Genomic DNA, 17,408 nt, shown 5'->3' on the forward strand with positions numbered 1-17,408 from the left:
ATTAAATGGTAAAGGATAAAAGATAAAGTGTCTGGAGTTGATCAATCCGCTTGGGATCCGTCCCCACGTTCACTTCAATTCAGAGGTTCACGACCGCGTAACTGGACTATACAATGACGTGGGAGGACTAGCCGATGCGTCAAGTCACTGTTTTTATCCTCCCAAACGGTACCAATCTATCTACCTCGGAGGGATGAGGGGCTTGGTGAGCACTAGGGCGGATTCGAACCTCTGATCGATCGTGCGGACGGTGGAATCTCTTACCAACTGCGCTACACAAGCCTAATCGTTGGGTATAGCGTTTTGTCAGTCTTTCTACTTCTAGGTGCACTTTTACGGTTTGCATTTTTTTTTTTGGAGAAAAACGACAAGAATAACTCTCCTCAACCCATTAGCTCTGAAGAATATTTTTTTTAAGTGATGGTGCAAAAAAATCTTTGGAATCATCGCTGAATAAGAGAAATTGCAAAGAGTCAGTTAACTTTTCCAAATCTATTTTACGACTTTTGCTTATAAATCTTGGAAATGAGCTAATATATAAATAATTAGCTCCTTCTCCAAAGTTAACTAGTTCGCGTGAATTTACTGAGTTAGTCGTCAGGGTTCTCAACCAGGCTTGCTTTGCTCGTTTGCTTAGGAGGCTTTGTTGAGGCTTAGTGGAAAAAAGTCCAATATAACCAATGCTTTTCAGCGTTTTCAGAATGTTATCTCGTCGATTCAAGTGCGAGCTGATTTAGATTTTAGATGAAGGTTTCATACTACAACTTATATTTATTACAACATTTATTATATTTGTTTTTATTACTATTATTTCACATTTAACTCATATTTATGCAATGTGAATAGTCTTTTATCGAGCTATTTTAGTAACTCGAAAGAATGAAATTTTGTTTCTTCACTAATTATAACCCTTTATAACTCTAACTTTACAACTCCTCAGGACTTAACAACTAATTTCCTGAGTTTTGGATGCGTTTGAGTACTAAATCATCATTGAGCGTAATAAACAAGTAAATAATAAGTAAATAAATAAATAAACAGAATGGTTTCAGAAAATGATCTACCAATCGAATTTGTGGTAAACAACACTTAATCACACTCAGTCACACTTTCCACCTATTATATTTGTTTAGAAAGAGCTTTTTTTGAGTTTCACACTTTCCACCTATTATATTTACTTATGAAGAACATTTTGTCCATCTCGAGCGTTTTCGCGAGCAAAGTGAGAACTATCGACAGCATTTTCCTGCTGCAGCGCTCTTTTTCTCCGAGAATGAGTTCGCCTAAACACCCAACGATGAAATCGTCGTCTTGCTGATTACACGTTTTCTCGGTTGTCGCTGACAGCGACAGCTCGCCGAACCCTGCGCCTGCGCCTCTCCACCTCCTCCCTCCTCTCTGCTCGTTCCCAGCCGTCCGTTACGTCATTGATTTTGACCACCACCGCCGCTGCTCCGAGACCTGTTTTCAATCGCTGCTCATTCCTTTTATCTCTGGATTTTCCCACTTCTCTTGGGCTCCCAAAGCCAATTATCAACACTGCTACTATGTCACGATAGCGTGTGATCGATTTCCGGGCAAGCTCTAGTTATAATAAGTAATTAAAGGTGAATATATGCTTTACATATGTGCAAATGACTACAAGCGCATGCATAACGCTCTCGTTTCCAGACATGACATATAGCTGCTCGACGACTTTTTCGTTATTGCCTCATTGCTGACCTCATTTTCCGCACTGCTACTTATAACACACAGAGAAAGGTCGTCCTCAGCTGGCAATGTGTGTTGTTTCTTATCTCCTGGCTGGGCAGAGTGAACCGAACACGTGGCCCCTACTGGTTATTTCCTCGATCAAAAGACAACTTAGTTGTTTTTCTGCCGATGGTGTCTGATTCAGTTGTTGTGCGGCAGTTAAATGTTTTTTGCGTCTATTTGCTGAACTCCGTCCTTCTCTGCCATTTTGCCTTATGGATTTGCAGTTTCCAGTACATTTCGCATTATCGATGGATATTCTTTGAGGATTCGGAGACGTTTCTTTCTTCTCCTTTCTTCTTATCTTCTCTTTCTGCCCTTCATTCTGAGCTGCCTCAAATTTAAAAACTCACAATTTCTCGACAATGAATCCAATACTATGCGTGTATGTTAGAAAACCGACGGTGAGTAACGGGATGGCACCGTACCGTCGCTAAGAGCTCTTAACTTGTCATAAAAATGAAATTTCATAAAAATTTGTATATCATTAGAGTACTCGTTTAGATATCTACTTCATCTATTTAATTTTGAGATCTATTTATTTTTTTAGAGATCTATTTTAGAGATCTTTTAGAGATTTAGAGATTTAAACCGGTATATCATTGAGAAAGGAGCAAAATTCGCCAAACAGCAATTATTGGAGCCGAACATAGTCTCAGATTATAGTTGAAAACATTCTCAGAGACTCAAACTTTCTCATTCCATTCTCAGACTCTCGAAAATTTGTTGAGGGCAACCGTATGAAATTGTTGGTTTTTTTTTTGAAAGATTTTTCCAATACTCATTTATTTGATTTTGAATGTTGCGTAAAATTCTGATTTGTCTTAACATTGAACGTTTGTTGCAAGAATAGAGCCTAAAAGTCTCTACCGTATCAATCCAGTTAGGATGCGCCAAACTCTGCTGTTTTACTTCAATTCGTAATCGTTGACGTTTTTGGAACGCGCACTTGGACCTATACAATGACTTTTGGGGACCGGTAGATGATCACATCAGTGTTTTTATCCTCCCAGACAAGACTGCACCAATTTAGCGACTTCAGAGAAATGAAAGGCATGGTTGCCACCAGAGCGGTTTCGAACCTTCGACCGTACAGCCACAGCGAATCTCTCGTCAACTGCGCTATACCCGCTCCCGTTCCAGGAATAGAAGTTATCAGAACAACCAATAAAATCGCGATTAAGCACGACTGTATTTGAATTTCTTCCCCATTCCATACACGTCTATCGATTTTTGGAGGGAACAAACTGTAGACATCCACATAATGTTTCCCTCCAGTGCTACAGCAATAATCACCGCTGGTACAATAGACCAGTCCTGGTTGAGGTGCGAAAATAGCCAGGTCGCGGACTCTCACAGGAAGTTAAGAGTCTCGTGTTTCGAAAACCACATCATTCAACTCAATATGCTGCGGCGAGCTGATTTTTTTAGAAAAATAATTTAAGGACTGTAGTAGTTTAAGTAGTTTAAATAATTAAAGACTATAGTATCAAGTAAAAACAAATAAGATTACATAAAATCTAGTTCAAGTTCCATCTTTTTCCTTGCTGCGGGAAATTACGAAAAGACACTTTATGATAAGTTAACGCCATTGGACGATTTGTTCAAATAAAAAAAAAGAAAGCCAAGCGAAAAAACTCGCTTTAACATGCATTTCGAATGATAGATGGTGAGTAGGTCTGTGATATCGGACGTGCAAGTTTTTTTCTTCTCAACCTCTGCTAAATCTTAGGAAAATTTCTATCCCGGGAGATTACTAATTTGTGTCAGATTAGGAGGACGCGAACAAGGGCGTCCACAAACGTGAATAATTATTTTAATTAATTTTCTAAAGCAAAAACCCGTTGGTAATTATTCTAGACGAGGATAATAGGCGTCGTTTCATCAGACCCGTCTCCTTTTATTCCACGCCTCTCCGAGAAATGTTTCCGCAGCCACAGCTGCTTTCTTCGCCATGTTGTTCGTAATGCATTTTAGTTGCTTGGCGTCTTAATGACATGCATATTTTTTTGTCCTTTTATCATTTTGCGTCTCTTGCGCTCTGCTGCGTTTCCATTATTTCCGCTATGTCACCATTTCGATTATTTTGTACAACTTAAAGCACGCTTGAGACATTAACTGTAGGAATATGAGACCCCGGTCAGACCAGAGATAGAGTTGAATTGAAAAAATTTTAAAAAAGTGAAAATTTATCTTTCTTTGTTTGAGCTCAACGGGTAGAAATTTATCTTTCCGTATAATACAGGTTTGCCAATAAATATAATTGGTTAACTTATCGCGGCCTATCTCAAATCATTTACTCATTAATTATTTTACTTTTCGTCATTTCTCTATTTATTTTTTCGCTAACTCAACCTTTCAACTGGGCACCTTCGTTTGTTGAGGACTTATTTGAAATGTTTCTTTTCAATTAATTCAATAGGCGTTAATTTTCTCTACAATCACAAAATATTAGTTTATCCAATCGTTTTCAGTCCATGCTCGTTATGTATCCATTGCTCGTTTTTTCACTTTCTTTACTCTCTTTGCTAAAATTAAAAGTTGTTTGAGGAAAAGTCATTAATCATTAAGGAAATATTCCAGAAAATAATTCCAAAAATAAGGGTGCAGGGTGGGTTCCCCTCGCCCATCACCCTCCTTTCCCACGAACTACATTTTCCGGGCAGTTACTATTTATTTGCCGTTATTCTCCCGGTCTTTTACCTGCTCTCATAAAATATCTACCTTTCAATTTTAGTGTAAAGTTTACATGAACGAGAATTTTCGTCTACGAAAACGTGACAGAATGACTTGCACGCTCTGCCAAAATTAGGGCATGCATCGTGCCAGAGTAATGGATTCTTTTAGTAGGTTACTTGAGGGCAACGTTCTCTTGGATTTTGCCAATCTTGTGAAGGCGCAAAGGTCATTTTATCGTATTTTTGCAATCCTTTTGGTGAGAAACTCGAAATTTCTCCGAGCGCCGTCGTCAAATAGGATCCCTGTTCAGTTTATTTTTTTTTGTCGTAACTAACGAATTTACTTCTGAAAATAACTGATTTTCTGGGCGTTCATTCCGAAAGTTTCCTGAACTTTTGAGAATTCCGCTGATTATCATTCTGCTCGTGTAACATATCGCAAGTTTACGATTATTTTTTCTTCGGAACTTCCGTCGGAGGAAATTCTTGGTGTTTTCCATTTAAAAGTAAATATTCACATGGATACGCTTCAGGTAAAAATCATGGTCGATCCGATCTCTCGGCTGATCTTCAGGTTACAGCCGCTAACTCGTCTGGTAGTCGTTCTCACGGGTGCCGTACTTATTCATCTCACCATAGGCACATATCATACTTTTGGTTAGTTATAGTATTCTATAACTTTCATCCTAGAATTTCCTCATTTCCTATCGTTTTTTTTTTCAGGAAATATGCTACCGTACATGGCTTCATACATGAGAAATTTCACCGACTCTTCTGTTCGAATCGAGCATTTTATGTGGGTCCCAACGTTTCAAGGTGGGTACTCGAGATATTCGTTCGATTCAGGTTGAATTGTAGTTATCTTGTTGTTGTTCAGGTTGCTTCCCGTTTTCTATGGTTATTGGTGGGACGTTGGCGCTTCACGTTGGGCCCCGTGCGGCCGCACTAATTGGTTGCACTATAGCAACGTAAGTTCATGTAGTGCGCAGTCAATTATTGCGTATTTCCTAGCGTAAATCGTATGTCGCGACGTTAGCCTGGCTTTGAACAAGAAGCGCTTCATCGACGTGAATTTTTGTTCCTATTTCAAAGAGTATGAACGCAGCATGGAAAGTATGGAAAAACTATCTGAATGTGTATTGATTCAGTCGCGACGGATCGGAGATCCTACTGGATTGAAGTGTCACGCGAGGTTATGAACAAACTATGCAGAAACGATAACATCCACACCAATTGGTGGTTATCGACTCCGAACGCCGCCACACCGCAGCCCTCGGAGCAGTCGATAATCACCAAATGGTAGTGACGCGACCGCTTCACACATCATTTTTCCAAGCACCGCTGCCAGCCTAAGTGGCGAGGAGGGTGCTTTGAGGTGCATGCATCCATGGCGGGAAATCCCGCCATCAATCGGCGCAAAAAATCGCAAGGGATCGCAAAAGAAGTGCTTCAGATTTCGCGCCCAGACTCAAATCGCGCAGCGAACGCGTAGCATCAGCCCGGTTTAGGGTGGTGCGTCGATCGACATCGTTCTGTTTTTGTTTTGTCGAAATGCTCGTTAGCTTTCAAGATCTCATTCATCTTGCAATAATACAATAGATTTCGTTCCCCTGACCCGAGGAATCCATGTCTGCCCACTACAAGAAACTCATAAAGCGCGGTAAATTGTGGGTGTAGGATCAAAAGGACATGAAACACGGTGCGTAAGCGGCTGCGCTCCACTGCGCTGCGGTGAAGCGTAGCGGTTAGGATCTTGGTGTAACCCTTGCTGCCATCACCCATCGCTGCAGCCCGCGATGGTCCCACCTCGATTCCAACCGCTGTCGCCACCATGCCGCTTCGAGCGCAACCGCTCACACAACTGGATTGTGCATCATTTCGTTTTGACCCTACTTTCCTGAACCCGTTGTTGCCACACTCTGTATTTCTTTTTATTTCTTGTCATTGTTCTCATTCTGAGCTTCCGCATTCCAGCAAGACTTGTTCATGAAACAAAAGGATGTCATAAATTTCTTTCCATTCCTTTGTCTTCCGTGTATCTTCTGAATTACCATTTGTTCGTAATATTTTCTTTCCCATCTTGTGCTAAAGAAGTCGTTATACTGCAAATATTGTCATTTTTTAATTTCGTTCTATTGCTTGTCATTTCCCTGTGTTTAGCAAAATCTCCTCATATGAATGTGATGAGATAATTTGAGCAAGTTTTATGAAATCACAGCACAAATCTCTTAGAAATGTCCACGTTTTTTTTAACCATTGAATGTACATGAATGCATTGTTTGCCTAAGGCATTATACAAGGATTGTTATCGGTGTAACTCGAGAAATCAAGGATGTAAGTCAAAAAAGTAGAGTAAACGATAAAATAATGGTAATGATGGGTATTTTTGAAATGAGCTAACTCATCCGACTTCAATTAGAACCACAGAGAACTAACAGGCAGCCTAATCGCTGACCTGTGCGAACCAACAACAGTATCATTTCGTTGTCCTTATTTTTGCAAGCAAGAATGACACTAATTTACTAACTCCAAGGAAAAATCCCAGCCTTTGCTTTATCCTGTCGATGTCGAACCATCGACAGTGCAGATGCATAAGAGCCTCCTCCCTTTACGCTAGAGAGGTCCATGTACTTAAAGTAATTCTCAGCATCTTCGACTTTGTCTTCCCCATCTTTATACTGATTCATCCAGAAAACACTGTGAGTACTATCCAAGAAGGAGAAAAGCTCTTGCCAACACAAGAAGCTATTAACTACGAGCTCTAGATTTGTGATAGTGTGCCTGCGAGGTTTTAGATGGAACCCTTTATTTGCCTGACATTTCGGCTTCTAATATAGTGCTTCTCCTTCTTCTTTCAATGTAGATGGGTTTCGGTTTCCCCTACCCTGAACGATTATCGAAACACTGACCCAGGGTAGTGTGGCACTTGACGGGATAAACGTAGCATTGCTCCAGTCATCCTCTAACTAGGTCTCCGAGGACGGCGAAGAAGCCGAAACGTCAGGCAAATAAAGGGTTCCATCTAAAAACCTCGCAGGCACACTATCACAAAACATAAACAGATTATGCTTCTGAGGTTCCAATACAAGAGAACATTCGAACTACGAGCTCTAGATTTTTAGCAATACACTGAATCACCTGAAGCTAAAATATTGTCATCAATTTTTCATTATCGCCCCTTTCGAACCTCTTCTACGGCAGAAAAAAAGAAACTGAATCTTGAGTTCTTGAGGGCTTTGACAGAGAGGTCAATCAGTTCATGCATGCTTATACTCATCATAAAAACCAATGTAATTGTAATTTTAATTTAAAGTGTAATTTTATAATTTCATGCTTGTTTAATTTTTTTTAAATAGAGGAGAGCATGGACATCTTCTTACGCAGCTTTGACATTTTTTTAACAGCATTAAAGCCACACAGGGTTCCTCTTGTGATATTTGCATTTTTGATACCAGTTACCTTCTTCTAACAGCTACGTTTGTACTTTTGTGCTTAGAAAGAAGGCAGAGCCGAACAAAATAAGTAACAGAACGCTTAAAGTGCTTTTATCCTCAATATATGTATGCTTAAAGATCCTTGGCTTGCTCGCCCGAATTTATCCTTTTCAGATCCGGTGTCGCACTTTCATTTTGGACAATAAAACACTCATTCTTCGCTTTCTTTGTCACTTATGGTCTTCTTTTTGGTCTCGGACAAGGAATTGCCTACGTCATCGCAGTGGCCACTGTAATCAACGTAAGTTACGGACGATATCTCTACTCTTGTTGGGATTGTCCGTGTATTGTTCACGTTTAGTGGGCTCCGGAAAAGGTAGGATTGGTGAGCGGAATTGTTGCAGCTGGTTTCGGCATCTCCTCCTCTGTTTTTGCTCCCATTCAAACAAAACTCATCAATCCACTAAATCTACCGTCGACGAGAGACGGGTGAGTTCTGCAAAATTTCTGTGAATGGGTGCCAAAATGAACAAATTTTTTCCTATTCTAGATATTTCCTGGACAAAGATCTGCTACTTAGAGTTCCTGATGTGTTCTTGACGTTGGCTGGAGTCTATGCAGTCATGCAGCTTATAGGACTCATTGTTATCTGCGATCCTCCTGAAAAGGTAAGAAAATTTCTATTGTCTTTTTGTTTTCATTTGTGTCTTCGTCCAACATTTGATTATGTGATATGTGTTTTCTACCTTTATGTTAATCACCCTTACATTGGGTTCGGCTGCAGATCCACAGCTCAGGACTCGGATCCATTTCTGAGTACATCAATGGAATTCGTCACGGTCGCGCAGCGATTGGGCGACAGCGATTTTCTGCTGTCTTGTATACACGGTTACCGCGTGAAGACATAACGGTACTTATGTGAAAACTGCATGTGTCTAACTGGTCAGCAAGTTCGTTCAGCTTTCTTCTGAAACGGAGCTACGCAGATTTTAAGCGCAATTTCTCGTTAAGCCACTTTCTCGCTGCACTGAGTAAAAACTTTAAAAATTAAATAAAAGGTGTGCGCAAAGTCATGATACACTTTTGTCTGGTCACAGGGAAGCAATAAGACCAGATAGAAATGTGAAATCTTCACCAAATAAAAGGAAAATCCTCCAAGTTTCCGTAGTATGATGCGCCAGCGTGTCCGCACACAGGTGATGAATGAGCGCTGCGAACTGCACAGGTAAGTGACTAGTCTCTGGAGGCTAGATAGGAAACTTGAAAAGTTTTTCCTTTGTTTAGTGAAGATTTCACATTTCTATCTTGTTTCGTTGACTTCCTGCGACCGGTCAAAAATGCATCCCGACTTTACGGGCACCCTGTATGAGATGCTAAAAAAATGAATGCTAAAAAAAATGAATGCTAAAAAACATGAAGCTTTCCAGAGGTTCTATGTATGTCTTCGTGTAGTAGCAGAGTTAGGTACGAGATAGCAATTGCATGAAAGGGTTTTCCCTCCTATAATTTCTTCAAAACACTGATTTGCCAAAAACTTATATGAAGCAAATAGTTTTTATCCCCTTTGTCGTTGAAATTGTCATTACAAAACTATGACCTAGTGTTTTCGTTTTGAATGAAACACACATTGTCCCTCCGATTCCTATATTATTTTTTTGGAGGGACTTTTGTGGTAAAACAAAAGTTGTTGTCGCAGGTGTCACTGGGCTCTTCTCCCACTTTTTATTAACGGACTAACATCACTGCAAAGATCGTGCATATTATTTACATAACTTTCGTCTCGACTGTTTATTAAAATTCTTTCTAAGCTTTGAAATTTAAATCTTGGAGAATAAATATAAATTTCAATATAAATTTTGAATATTGGACATCTAAGACGAAGTATAATCGTAAGTAAGCTAATCTTTGATTACCATTACTACCTTAACGGCCGAACAAACTTGTTGACCAGAAGGATAATGCTTGAATAGTGCTTTTGTTGGCATGTTCCTTGTGCGTTTACAAAATGTGAGCTGTTACGCTAATCGGGAAATGTGGATGTGTTGTATTTTTCCTCAGCACTTCCCTTCAAAATTACTCCGGTTGCTTTCAACGCTTCTTTGCTTCCGCCTTAGATTTCTTAGCGGAAAGAGTTAATGAAATGAATTGCCGGTTATTCCGATTTGTACTCCCTCATCAGTTATTAAAGGCAGTGCATAAGGAAATTGACGTAGGGTGGAGAACTGATGGAAAACATAGAGTTCGGAGGGTAAATTAGGAATGTAACCATGTTCCCGCTTAATTTCTCCTAATCGTCCTGAAAAACGCTTTACTCAATACGACGTGCGTTAGAACGCACCCGTTGTACACGTTACCAGCCTATTCATTGTTCTTTCATGAATATGCTGCTGAGGAGACCTCACTGATTCTGGATCGCTCGCTCGAAGACGCAGCGCACAAAGGTGGTCCGTTCTAACGTACTCCGTAGAGATTAACGCCGTTCTCCACTCCAGTTTTTAGGATAATTATGGGAAATTAGGCGTAACCATACTTATTCTCGTAGTGTACCCCATGTATTCCATCAGGTTCCCAAACTTCTGCAATTTCGTGATACGCTGCCTTTAAAGCAGATGGAATTTTTCTTTACATATGTGCTATGAAATCCCTTTTCTCTAAAAAAAAAAAACTAGGTTGAAATACTCTAGAAGAAAAGTGAAATGCTAACAAATTGAAAAAAGTGGTGAAGATCGCTTATAAAGAAGTGAGTTTAGTCTGTATGTGGACAAACATATTGGCGAATGATATATGAAATGAATTTAAAAGTTTTTATATTTTAACAACTTTCATGAGCCCTGGACTAAGAAGGACTGAACTTGTTTTCTTTTCTCTCTTGGCACATTTCTATTACTCCTTCCATTCTTCTACTCTACCCTTCTTTACTATTCTTATTTTGATAATCTTTTTATTTTCCACGGCAGTTACACTTCTTGTGGTTGTGTTTGTTTGAGTAAGTGTTGTATGCGACAGTGTTCTGTGTAGGCGGTAGATCTCCAAGCTTAACGTTTGGTTGGAATTTCCGATGTTGCGTTTTTTTTTTAAACCAGTGTAGAGAGTTCGGGATATGATTTACATATAGCACGGTGGAAATTGGAAACAACCAGTAGAAATCTGGGAGACGGATTGTTCAAGGACCCCAATCAAATCACCACAGTTTTTTTTTCCACTTGAATCGTAACGTTTAACCGGTAAAACAGCTGCAAGAAGTTGTTGTGGAGGATGAACTGATTAGTCAGTTGTTTTGAGCCATCCGATTCTTGGGTTTGTGAGGAGTGTTCAGATATTCAGCTTTTTGTGAAAAAAATCCAACGTCGAAAATTCCTGCAAACGATGTCTTTAGATGATTAGATGCCTAATATTTGTGTTTCCCTTTCAGACTCCGTCATGCGAATCGATTGTCAGGCAGCGCTCAGTGTCACGTGAATCGAATTCTGACGACGAGTCTGACCTATCTGATGTCTTCGTCAATGATCGAGCACAGTACTGACTTCTTCTTCTTAAATACTTATTCTTAGGAATAAATAAAGTCCAGACGTTCATTTTTTAGAGAAACCTCAATGCGGCCAGCAGAAATTTTGGCTTCCTCCACTTTCTACTTTCTGTTCGCTGCTTTGTTTTGCTGCTCATTTTACGCGAATATGTTCTACAATCTCTACAAGGTGACAGTTTCTTTTCTATAAAAAAAAGTGTTTTTGAACTGTTGCAACCATTTGCACTCTTGTAGACTTTCGCCGAAACATTCATCGATGACGATTTCTTTCTGGCGAGAGCATTCGCCATAGGGTCAACGGCTAATGCTATAGCACGTGTTGGATGGGGTTATCTTACCGATCGCACGAGTTTTCAGGTACTTTCGGCGTCAAAACTTCCAAGTTACCTCCTTTTTTCTCTAGTTATCTAATTTTATTTAAGATAAAAGATTTCCTAAGTATACTAGAGGAAAGTTCTCAAACACTTTCTGTAGACATAGGTTTGAGAAGAAAAATTAGAAATCTAGGGTTATTCTTCTCTCCTATGATGCAAAAGTTTTCTTTTTCTTGTCCACTGAAGAGTTGCCATGGTGTGTTTCTTCTGCAAATTCTAGGTTATGGCTTCAAGTCCATCACATTCTATTTTAGAGATGGCGTTTTCTTGAATCAAACGGCGTTCGCTCCTAGTCGATCAATATCGCTCAAAAAAGCGTGAAATATATATGAAATCATATGAATTAGCTATTCATTCCCATATCCACCTGATCATATGATCTCTGCAGTATTTTCAGACGGCTGTTTCAATAGCTACCTGTCTGGCTTCATCGCTTTTATTTACAATACCGTTGACTAAGGAACTAGGCCGTTATGCCTTCCTTCTTTGGGTAGGTAAAGCTTGACTTATTTTTGTTACTACTGTCACTATTGAGTTTTTTCACTATTATTTTATTCGTGAGCTTTTTCTTTCAAATTATGAAATTAATATAAAACTAACAAGTTTTGACAAACCATTCTGGACCATTTGATGGAGAACTTTTTGCTCAGCAAATCCTATGCATATTTTTCTATGTATTTTTTTTATACTTAAGAATCAAGTAGACACTAGCGAGCATTTTCAACCCATTTGTCTTTGATTTGGTGTATGGAGGCATCAAAAGAGCGTTGATGGAATACTGAGAAAACAGAAAAAAGCAAAAAACATGGGGAAACAATATCACGCGTCAAAAAAGCCTTGACTGATCGAAGGAACAACGACGGAGAGTAATTATTGATTAACTAGCAGCAGTTTCTTTCTCAGAACTTTTTGTTCTAGACAACTGGAAAATTACTTATTTCTTGGCACATCGACCAGCGTGTGGTCTTCTTTGATTCCAAAACTCCAATATTTAAAACAAGAACATCTCGTTGCTCTTCGCGCCTTAAAATGGGGATTTTGACATCAAAACCAGGCTGGTATTTTCGAATATTTATTTTTCCATAGCTCCATGCATATCAAATCTCCGCTTATGTGGCCTATCAACAGATTAAATGTAAAGAAAAGGCTCCGAGAAAGCTCTATTTTTAACGGACACTACATCTTGACACAAAAATAACACAAAGAATCAGAAAAAAAGAAGAAAAATTGGGACAAAACATGACTTATTTCTCAAGTCCTACATAAAATATTTGATTTGATTTTGCGCCATGACTTTTTGCAAGTCAGGAATGGGAGGTGTGAGATTAAGCAGTAGTGAGAACAATACTAACTTTTTTTTTTTAACAATCTTTTACTTACAGCTGGTCGGGATTTTCATCTGCATGGGAGCTACGCATGCGCTGTTTATCACTGCTGCAGTGAAATGTTTTGGAAATCGTTACAAAGCCGCTAACTACGGATTTCTCACCTTTTCAACGGTATATTCTCTTTTCGGAGTAGATACGCAGATTTTTCTGTTCTATTATATTCGTGTTTTTTTTATCAGACGTGCAGCGGCATCATGTTGTCAATTATTTCCCAGTACTACCTGACAACAGTGGGGTATACTTGGCTGTTCGTAATCACTGCAGTGTTTCCGTTCATAGGTACACCTTTGTGCTCGCTTTCGTTGCTTTTTCTTTGAATTCAATTTAACAAGTGGGTTTAGCTTTCCTGGTGACATCATCGATTCATCACACACCGCAAGGATCTCTTATATCAGGATGAGTGATCTTTATCAACTTAGAGAATGTGGCTGAGCTATGACATCGAGGGCTCGAAGAAGAGGATGTCAGGAGCAGTAGATGAGGTCCTTAGTTGACAGTCCTATATTTTTAGAGTACCTCCATGCCTCTTTCTTGCGCTTATAATTTGCGTAGTCTTTCTCAAAATCCCGGATGGCGTCAGAAACTCGCTAGTATTTTGATCATTTCGTTTTTGTCGTTTCCATAGAAATAAAGGCAACTGTTAACGCAGTGATGCTCAACTTTGTTTCCAAAGTTTTGCGAAATACATCCTCACCTAGTGAGATAAATAATGTATAGATAATAGTATTATATACGTTATGGATTCGGTTCGCCTTCATATCTCACTGGTTTCTGTGATAAGCTTTAGCTTTCTTCACTTTTTATTTCTTCCATGTCTGGGCCATTAAAAAATCTCACCATTTTGTTTCTTTTTGCTCTATATGTTTTGCGGGTGTTGTTAATTAAGATCAGCTTATGATTGTACGAGTTGTTCATCTCCAGCAGATGAGCTATGCATGATGAATCTTATCGCGATTGCATAAACTTTGCTCTACATTGCCCCTCAGTCTTTGCTTGGAAATTTTGTCTCATGATAAATTCATAAGCGTTGGAGGTTGCAGAATTCGATGTGCTTTTGTTCAAAGAGTAAACTATTACAATAAAGTTGTGAACTGTTTATGATGATTTTGGTCATAAACACCTGTTAATTTTAGACTCGAAGAGTTGCTAACCAGGATTTCTGCAATTTAGTCTTTTTAGAAGAATAAAAGAATGACATTTACTGGCATACGTTGCATGTTGTGAGTCAATCAGACCCATGAAAGTGAACACTAACGTTTGGTATGAGAAGAGTTCAAGTGGTTGGAAGTCCAGCCCAACCAAAGGTGAGACAAACTCGCCTGGGATTTTGAATAAGTGTCATAGAGAACCTCGGGTATGCTTAGATCTCTTTCCTTTCAATTTTAGCCTCTATCTTTTTCCTTAATGACGTTTTAAAGGATAACCACCTAAACAGAGTAATGTCGAAGGAGAGCAACCAGTATGAAAAGCGAATGTTCCTAAGCAGAAAGTCGCACAAGGACGCAGGAAAGACCAAGATATAAATTAGAATGAATAAGTAGAAGTGAATGGAAATATGATGAATGAGAGACAAAGTCCTTTTTCTTCTCTGATGAACTACACGACGTTATCGTAAAAAGTAAGGTGATTATTTAGTTTCCCTGGCTTAAAAGAAGTACATAATGTTGTGCACGAAGAGAATCGAAAAGAGGGAAGGAATAAAAAACGCAATCAATTGTCCAATGATCGATGTACACCGGAGTCAACGAAGAACCCACCACCGAAACAGTCAGGCCGCCCGCAGAGTTCACAGCAGCACGGGCGGTGCCGTCCGCATTGAGCGTACGGTCGTGAACGCTCCATGACCATCACAGCGTTCACAGCCGCGCAGAGCGCTTGACGCCAGCGCGGCTGTGAACGCTGCGGCAAGCTTCAGTGGTTTTTCGCTGACTTCTGGGTCTGAATCCAACAAAAATGAGGGATGGAAAGTGCGGCGGAGACGATGGAATTAGAGGAGAAATGCTGAAATTACGGAAACCACAAGGAACCCGCAGAGTTCGGGTTGTAGATTACGAAACCCAACCTTGCTCCACTTACTACCCCAATCGGCGTAAAAAAACGTAGTGGAAGACGTTTTTTCTTACGAGGTGAGTTGGAACGCACCACGCTATGCCCGCCCTGGTCCTAGTAGCGATCGCTCGAAGACCAATGACACGCCCTTCACCACCTTATTCAAGTGAAACCAATGAATAGGCTGCTGAGGTGACAGAGGGGTGTACAAGTTTAAGTGTTCTAACGTACCTCGTAGGAAAAAACGCCGTTCCCACGCCGTCTTTCTAGACGACAGGGGGGAATTGAGCGGAGCCACGCAAAGTCTCGTAATCTACAACCCGAACTCTGCGGGTTTCCGGACTACATCAGTCGCGTGACAGGCTGCCTTTAATCTATTTACTTGGCGTCATTCTTTTGTAAATACTAAAATATAAACTGACCACTGACCCAGGGTGGTGTGGCACTTGACGGGATAAACGTAGCATTGTTCCAGTCATCCTCTATTTAGGCCTCTGAAGATGGCGAAAAAGCCGAAACGTCAGGCAAATAAAGGTTCCATCTAAAAACCTCGTAGGCACACTATAGCAAAACATAAAAACTATACTACGAATGCAGCGCTCTTAGCAAATGATCAACGGTAGTGAAACGGGGATGCAAGAAAACTCTCAGCAAACTTGAACCTGCAGGATTTGGCTTACCTATGAAGTGTCAACAAGTCAAACAACGTTCGCGCAGCAAAGCAATTATAAAGTTCCTTGAGTAGAAGAACACTTCACCACTTTCAGAGCAGTTAATAGTCTCCTATTAGAGAGAGACAGAGTGACCTCGCCACCAGAGTGAACAATTTCTTGCATTCTATCAGGAAATGCAGCACCTCCTCAAAATTCATATTTTCGTGCATTTACTCTCTCGTTATTAGCAGTAAAGTAGTGAGGCGCTACCTACAAATGTAAGAAATAAAGACAAATTCAATTTTCTCATTATTCATTTCTCATTTTTTCACCTATTATTCTGATAGAATATGGAGAAGACTTTATGTGGACACTTACACACACCATGGGCTGTGGGTGATAACCTCGCTTGAAACTTGAGTAATTATGTCTATGAATCAGGTTTTTTATGGATTATGACATTGTTCACAATTATTCTGTGATTTCAAATTGTTGTGTCAGTAACAGCCATGAATTTCCGAAGTTTTTTTTTTCGAATAACAACTTGCGATGGAGCAGAACGAAGCAGAAAATACTAAATTTTATGGATGCTGCACGTTGCAGAAAATATGCTCTTATTTCTACATGTATCGTAGTTGCAGTGGTTTTGAAGGGATCAGTGAAGAATTGCTATTCGTATTGTTACCCTCTTCGAGCGGATCTATTAGGATGGAAGGGAAGTTTTGAAACATCCCATGGGGCAACTTTGAAATTTATTTAACTTTATTCTTTATTTATCCAAGGATCCTTGCAATATTGACGGTTAGAGTCAACAACAATACGTTCGGGGAGCTTGTGTATACCATATTTTGGGAATTTTCTCGTCGAAAAACTCTTGGATGTCGTAGTTGAGGTCCTTTTCGTCGTTGAACTGACTTTTTATTCTCTAAGTGATGGGTGAGCGAACGGAAAAGGTGAAAATCGCTTGGGAACAGGTTGAAGATCGAATAGTGTGCAAATCCACTGCAGGTGCTTTCCTTTTACCTTAAAGATACCGTCCGAGGGGATATCCAGACAGACGTAGTTCACAAAAATCACGGTAATCATAAAATTCCCCTCAGGCCACAAAGCGCTTGTTAAATCGCTCCCCGAGAGAACTCTTATAGGATGAAGACATCGTATGTGTCGTGCTAGACCAATTGAATCCTTTGCTCACCCGTTCGTAACCTGCTTAAAGGCGGCGTACGCGGAAAATTCCCTCATTAGAGCGCATAACTCATTTTGTCGGACAACTTTTAACATAGTTGATGCTGACTGATAGCTTTGAATCCATTATCCAACAATGTTCCCGGATTTATGGATATATTCATTGTCGGACATTACCTTCAATAGATCCGAGCCTCGAAAATCCCCCCGCTGACTGGCTTCGAGTAGCAGTCCGTTCTTCTCTTAAACTTTTATCATTCTTGGCTTCAGCTCGCGTTGTCGTGTATGACAAAAAGCGTTCTCCATCGGAAAGGCCCTCCGTGCTTTCATAAAATCGTCCGCGAAATCTCGAGTTCGTAGCCGCTATCG

General features: G+C 39.9%; 2 protein-coding genes across 4 annotated transcripts in view; both read left to right on the forward strand.

The window, feature by feature from the left end:
- Positions 1-4,948: 4,948 nt before the first annotated feature.
- RB195_012584 (uncharacterized protein) lies at positions 4,949-13,552 on the forward strand (the record flags this gene model as incomplete). Of its 2 annotated transcripts, none has more annotated exons than XM_064202019.1 (13): positions 4,949-5,087; positions 5,154-5,246; positions 5,308-5,398; positions 8,039-8,165; positions 8,226-8,353; positions 8,415-8,532; positions 11,277-11,380; positions 11,448-11,559; positions 11,625-11,747; positions 12,162-12,254; positions 13,147-13,263; positions 13,332-13,431; positions 13,494-13,552. In XM_064202019.1, 13 exons carry the CDS (start codon positions 4,949-4,951, stop codon positions 13,550-13,552), a joined length of 1,404 nt encoding a protein of 467 aa, XP_064057899.1. The 2 variants fall into 2 exon arrangements, with proteins under 2 accessions (XP_064057899.1, XP_064057900.1); XM_064202018.1 differs by having other exon boundaries at positions 4,973-5,087.
- An 837-nt stretch (positions 13,553-14,389) lies between these two features.
- The window catches only part of RB195_012585 (uncharacterized protein), a gene marked incomplete at both ends in the record, with an annotated part of 54,226 nt that continues 51,207 nt past the window's right edge, over positions 14,390-17,408 (forward strand). For both annotated transcript variants that reach the window (XM_064202021.1, XM_064202020.1), the window contains one exon: positions 14,390-14,456. In XM_064202021.1, the coding sequence (XP_064057901.1) occupies positions 14,390-14,456 (67 nt within the window). The remainder of the gene's footprint in view (positions 14,457-17,408) is intronic.

The sequence above is a fragment of the Necator americanus genome, chromosome V, assembly GCF_031761385.1.
Source record: "Necator americanus strain Aroian chromosome V, whole genome shotgun sequence".
NCBI classification, from domain to species: Eukaryota; Metazoa; Nematoda; class Chromadorea; order Rhabditida; family Ancylostomatidae; genus Necator; species Necator americanus.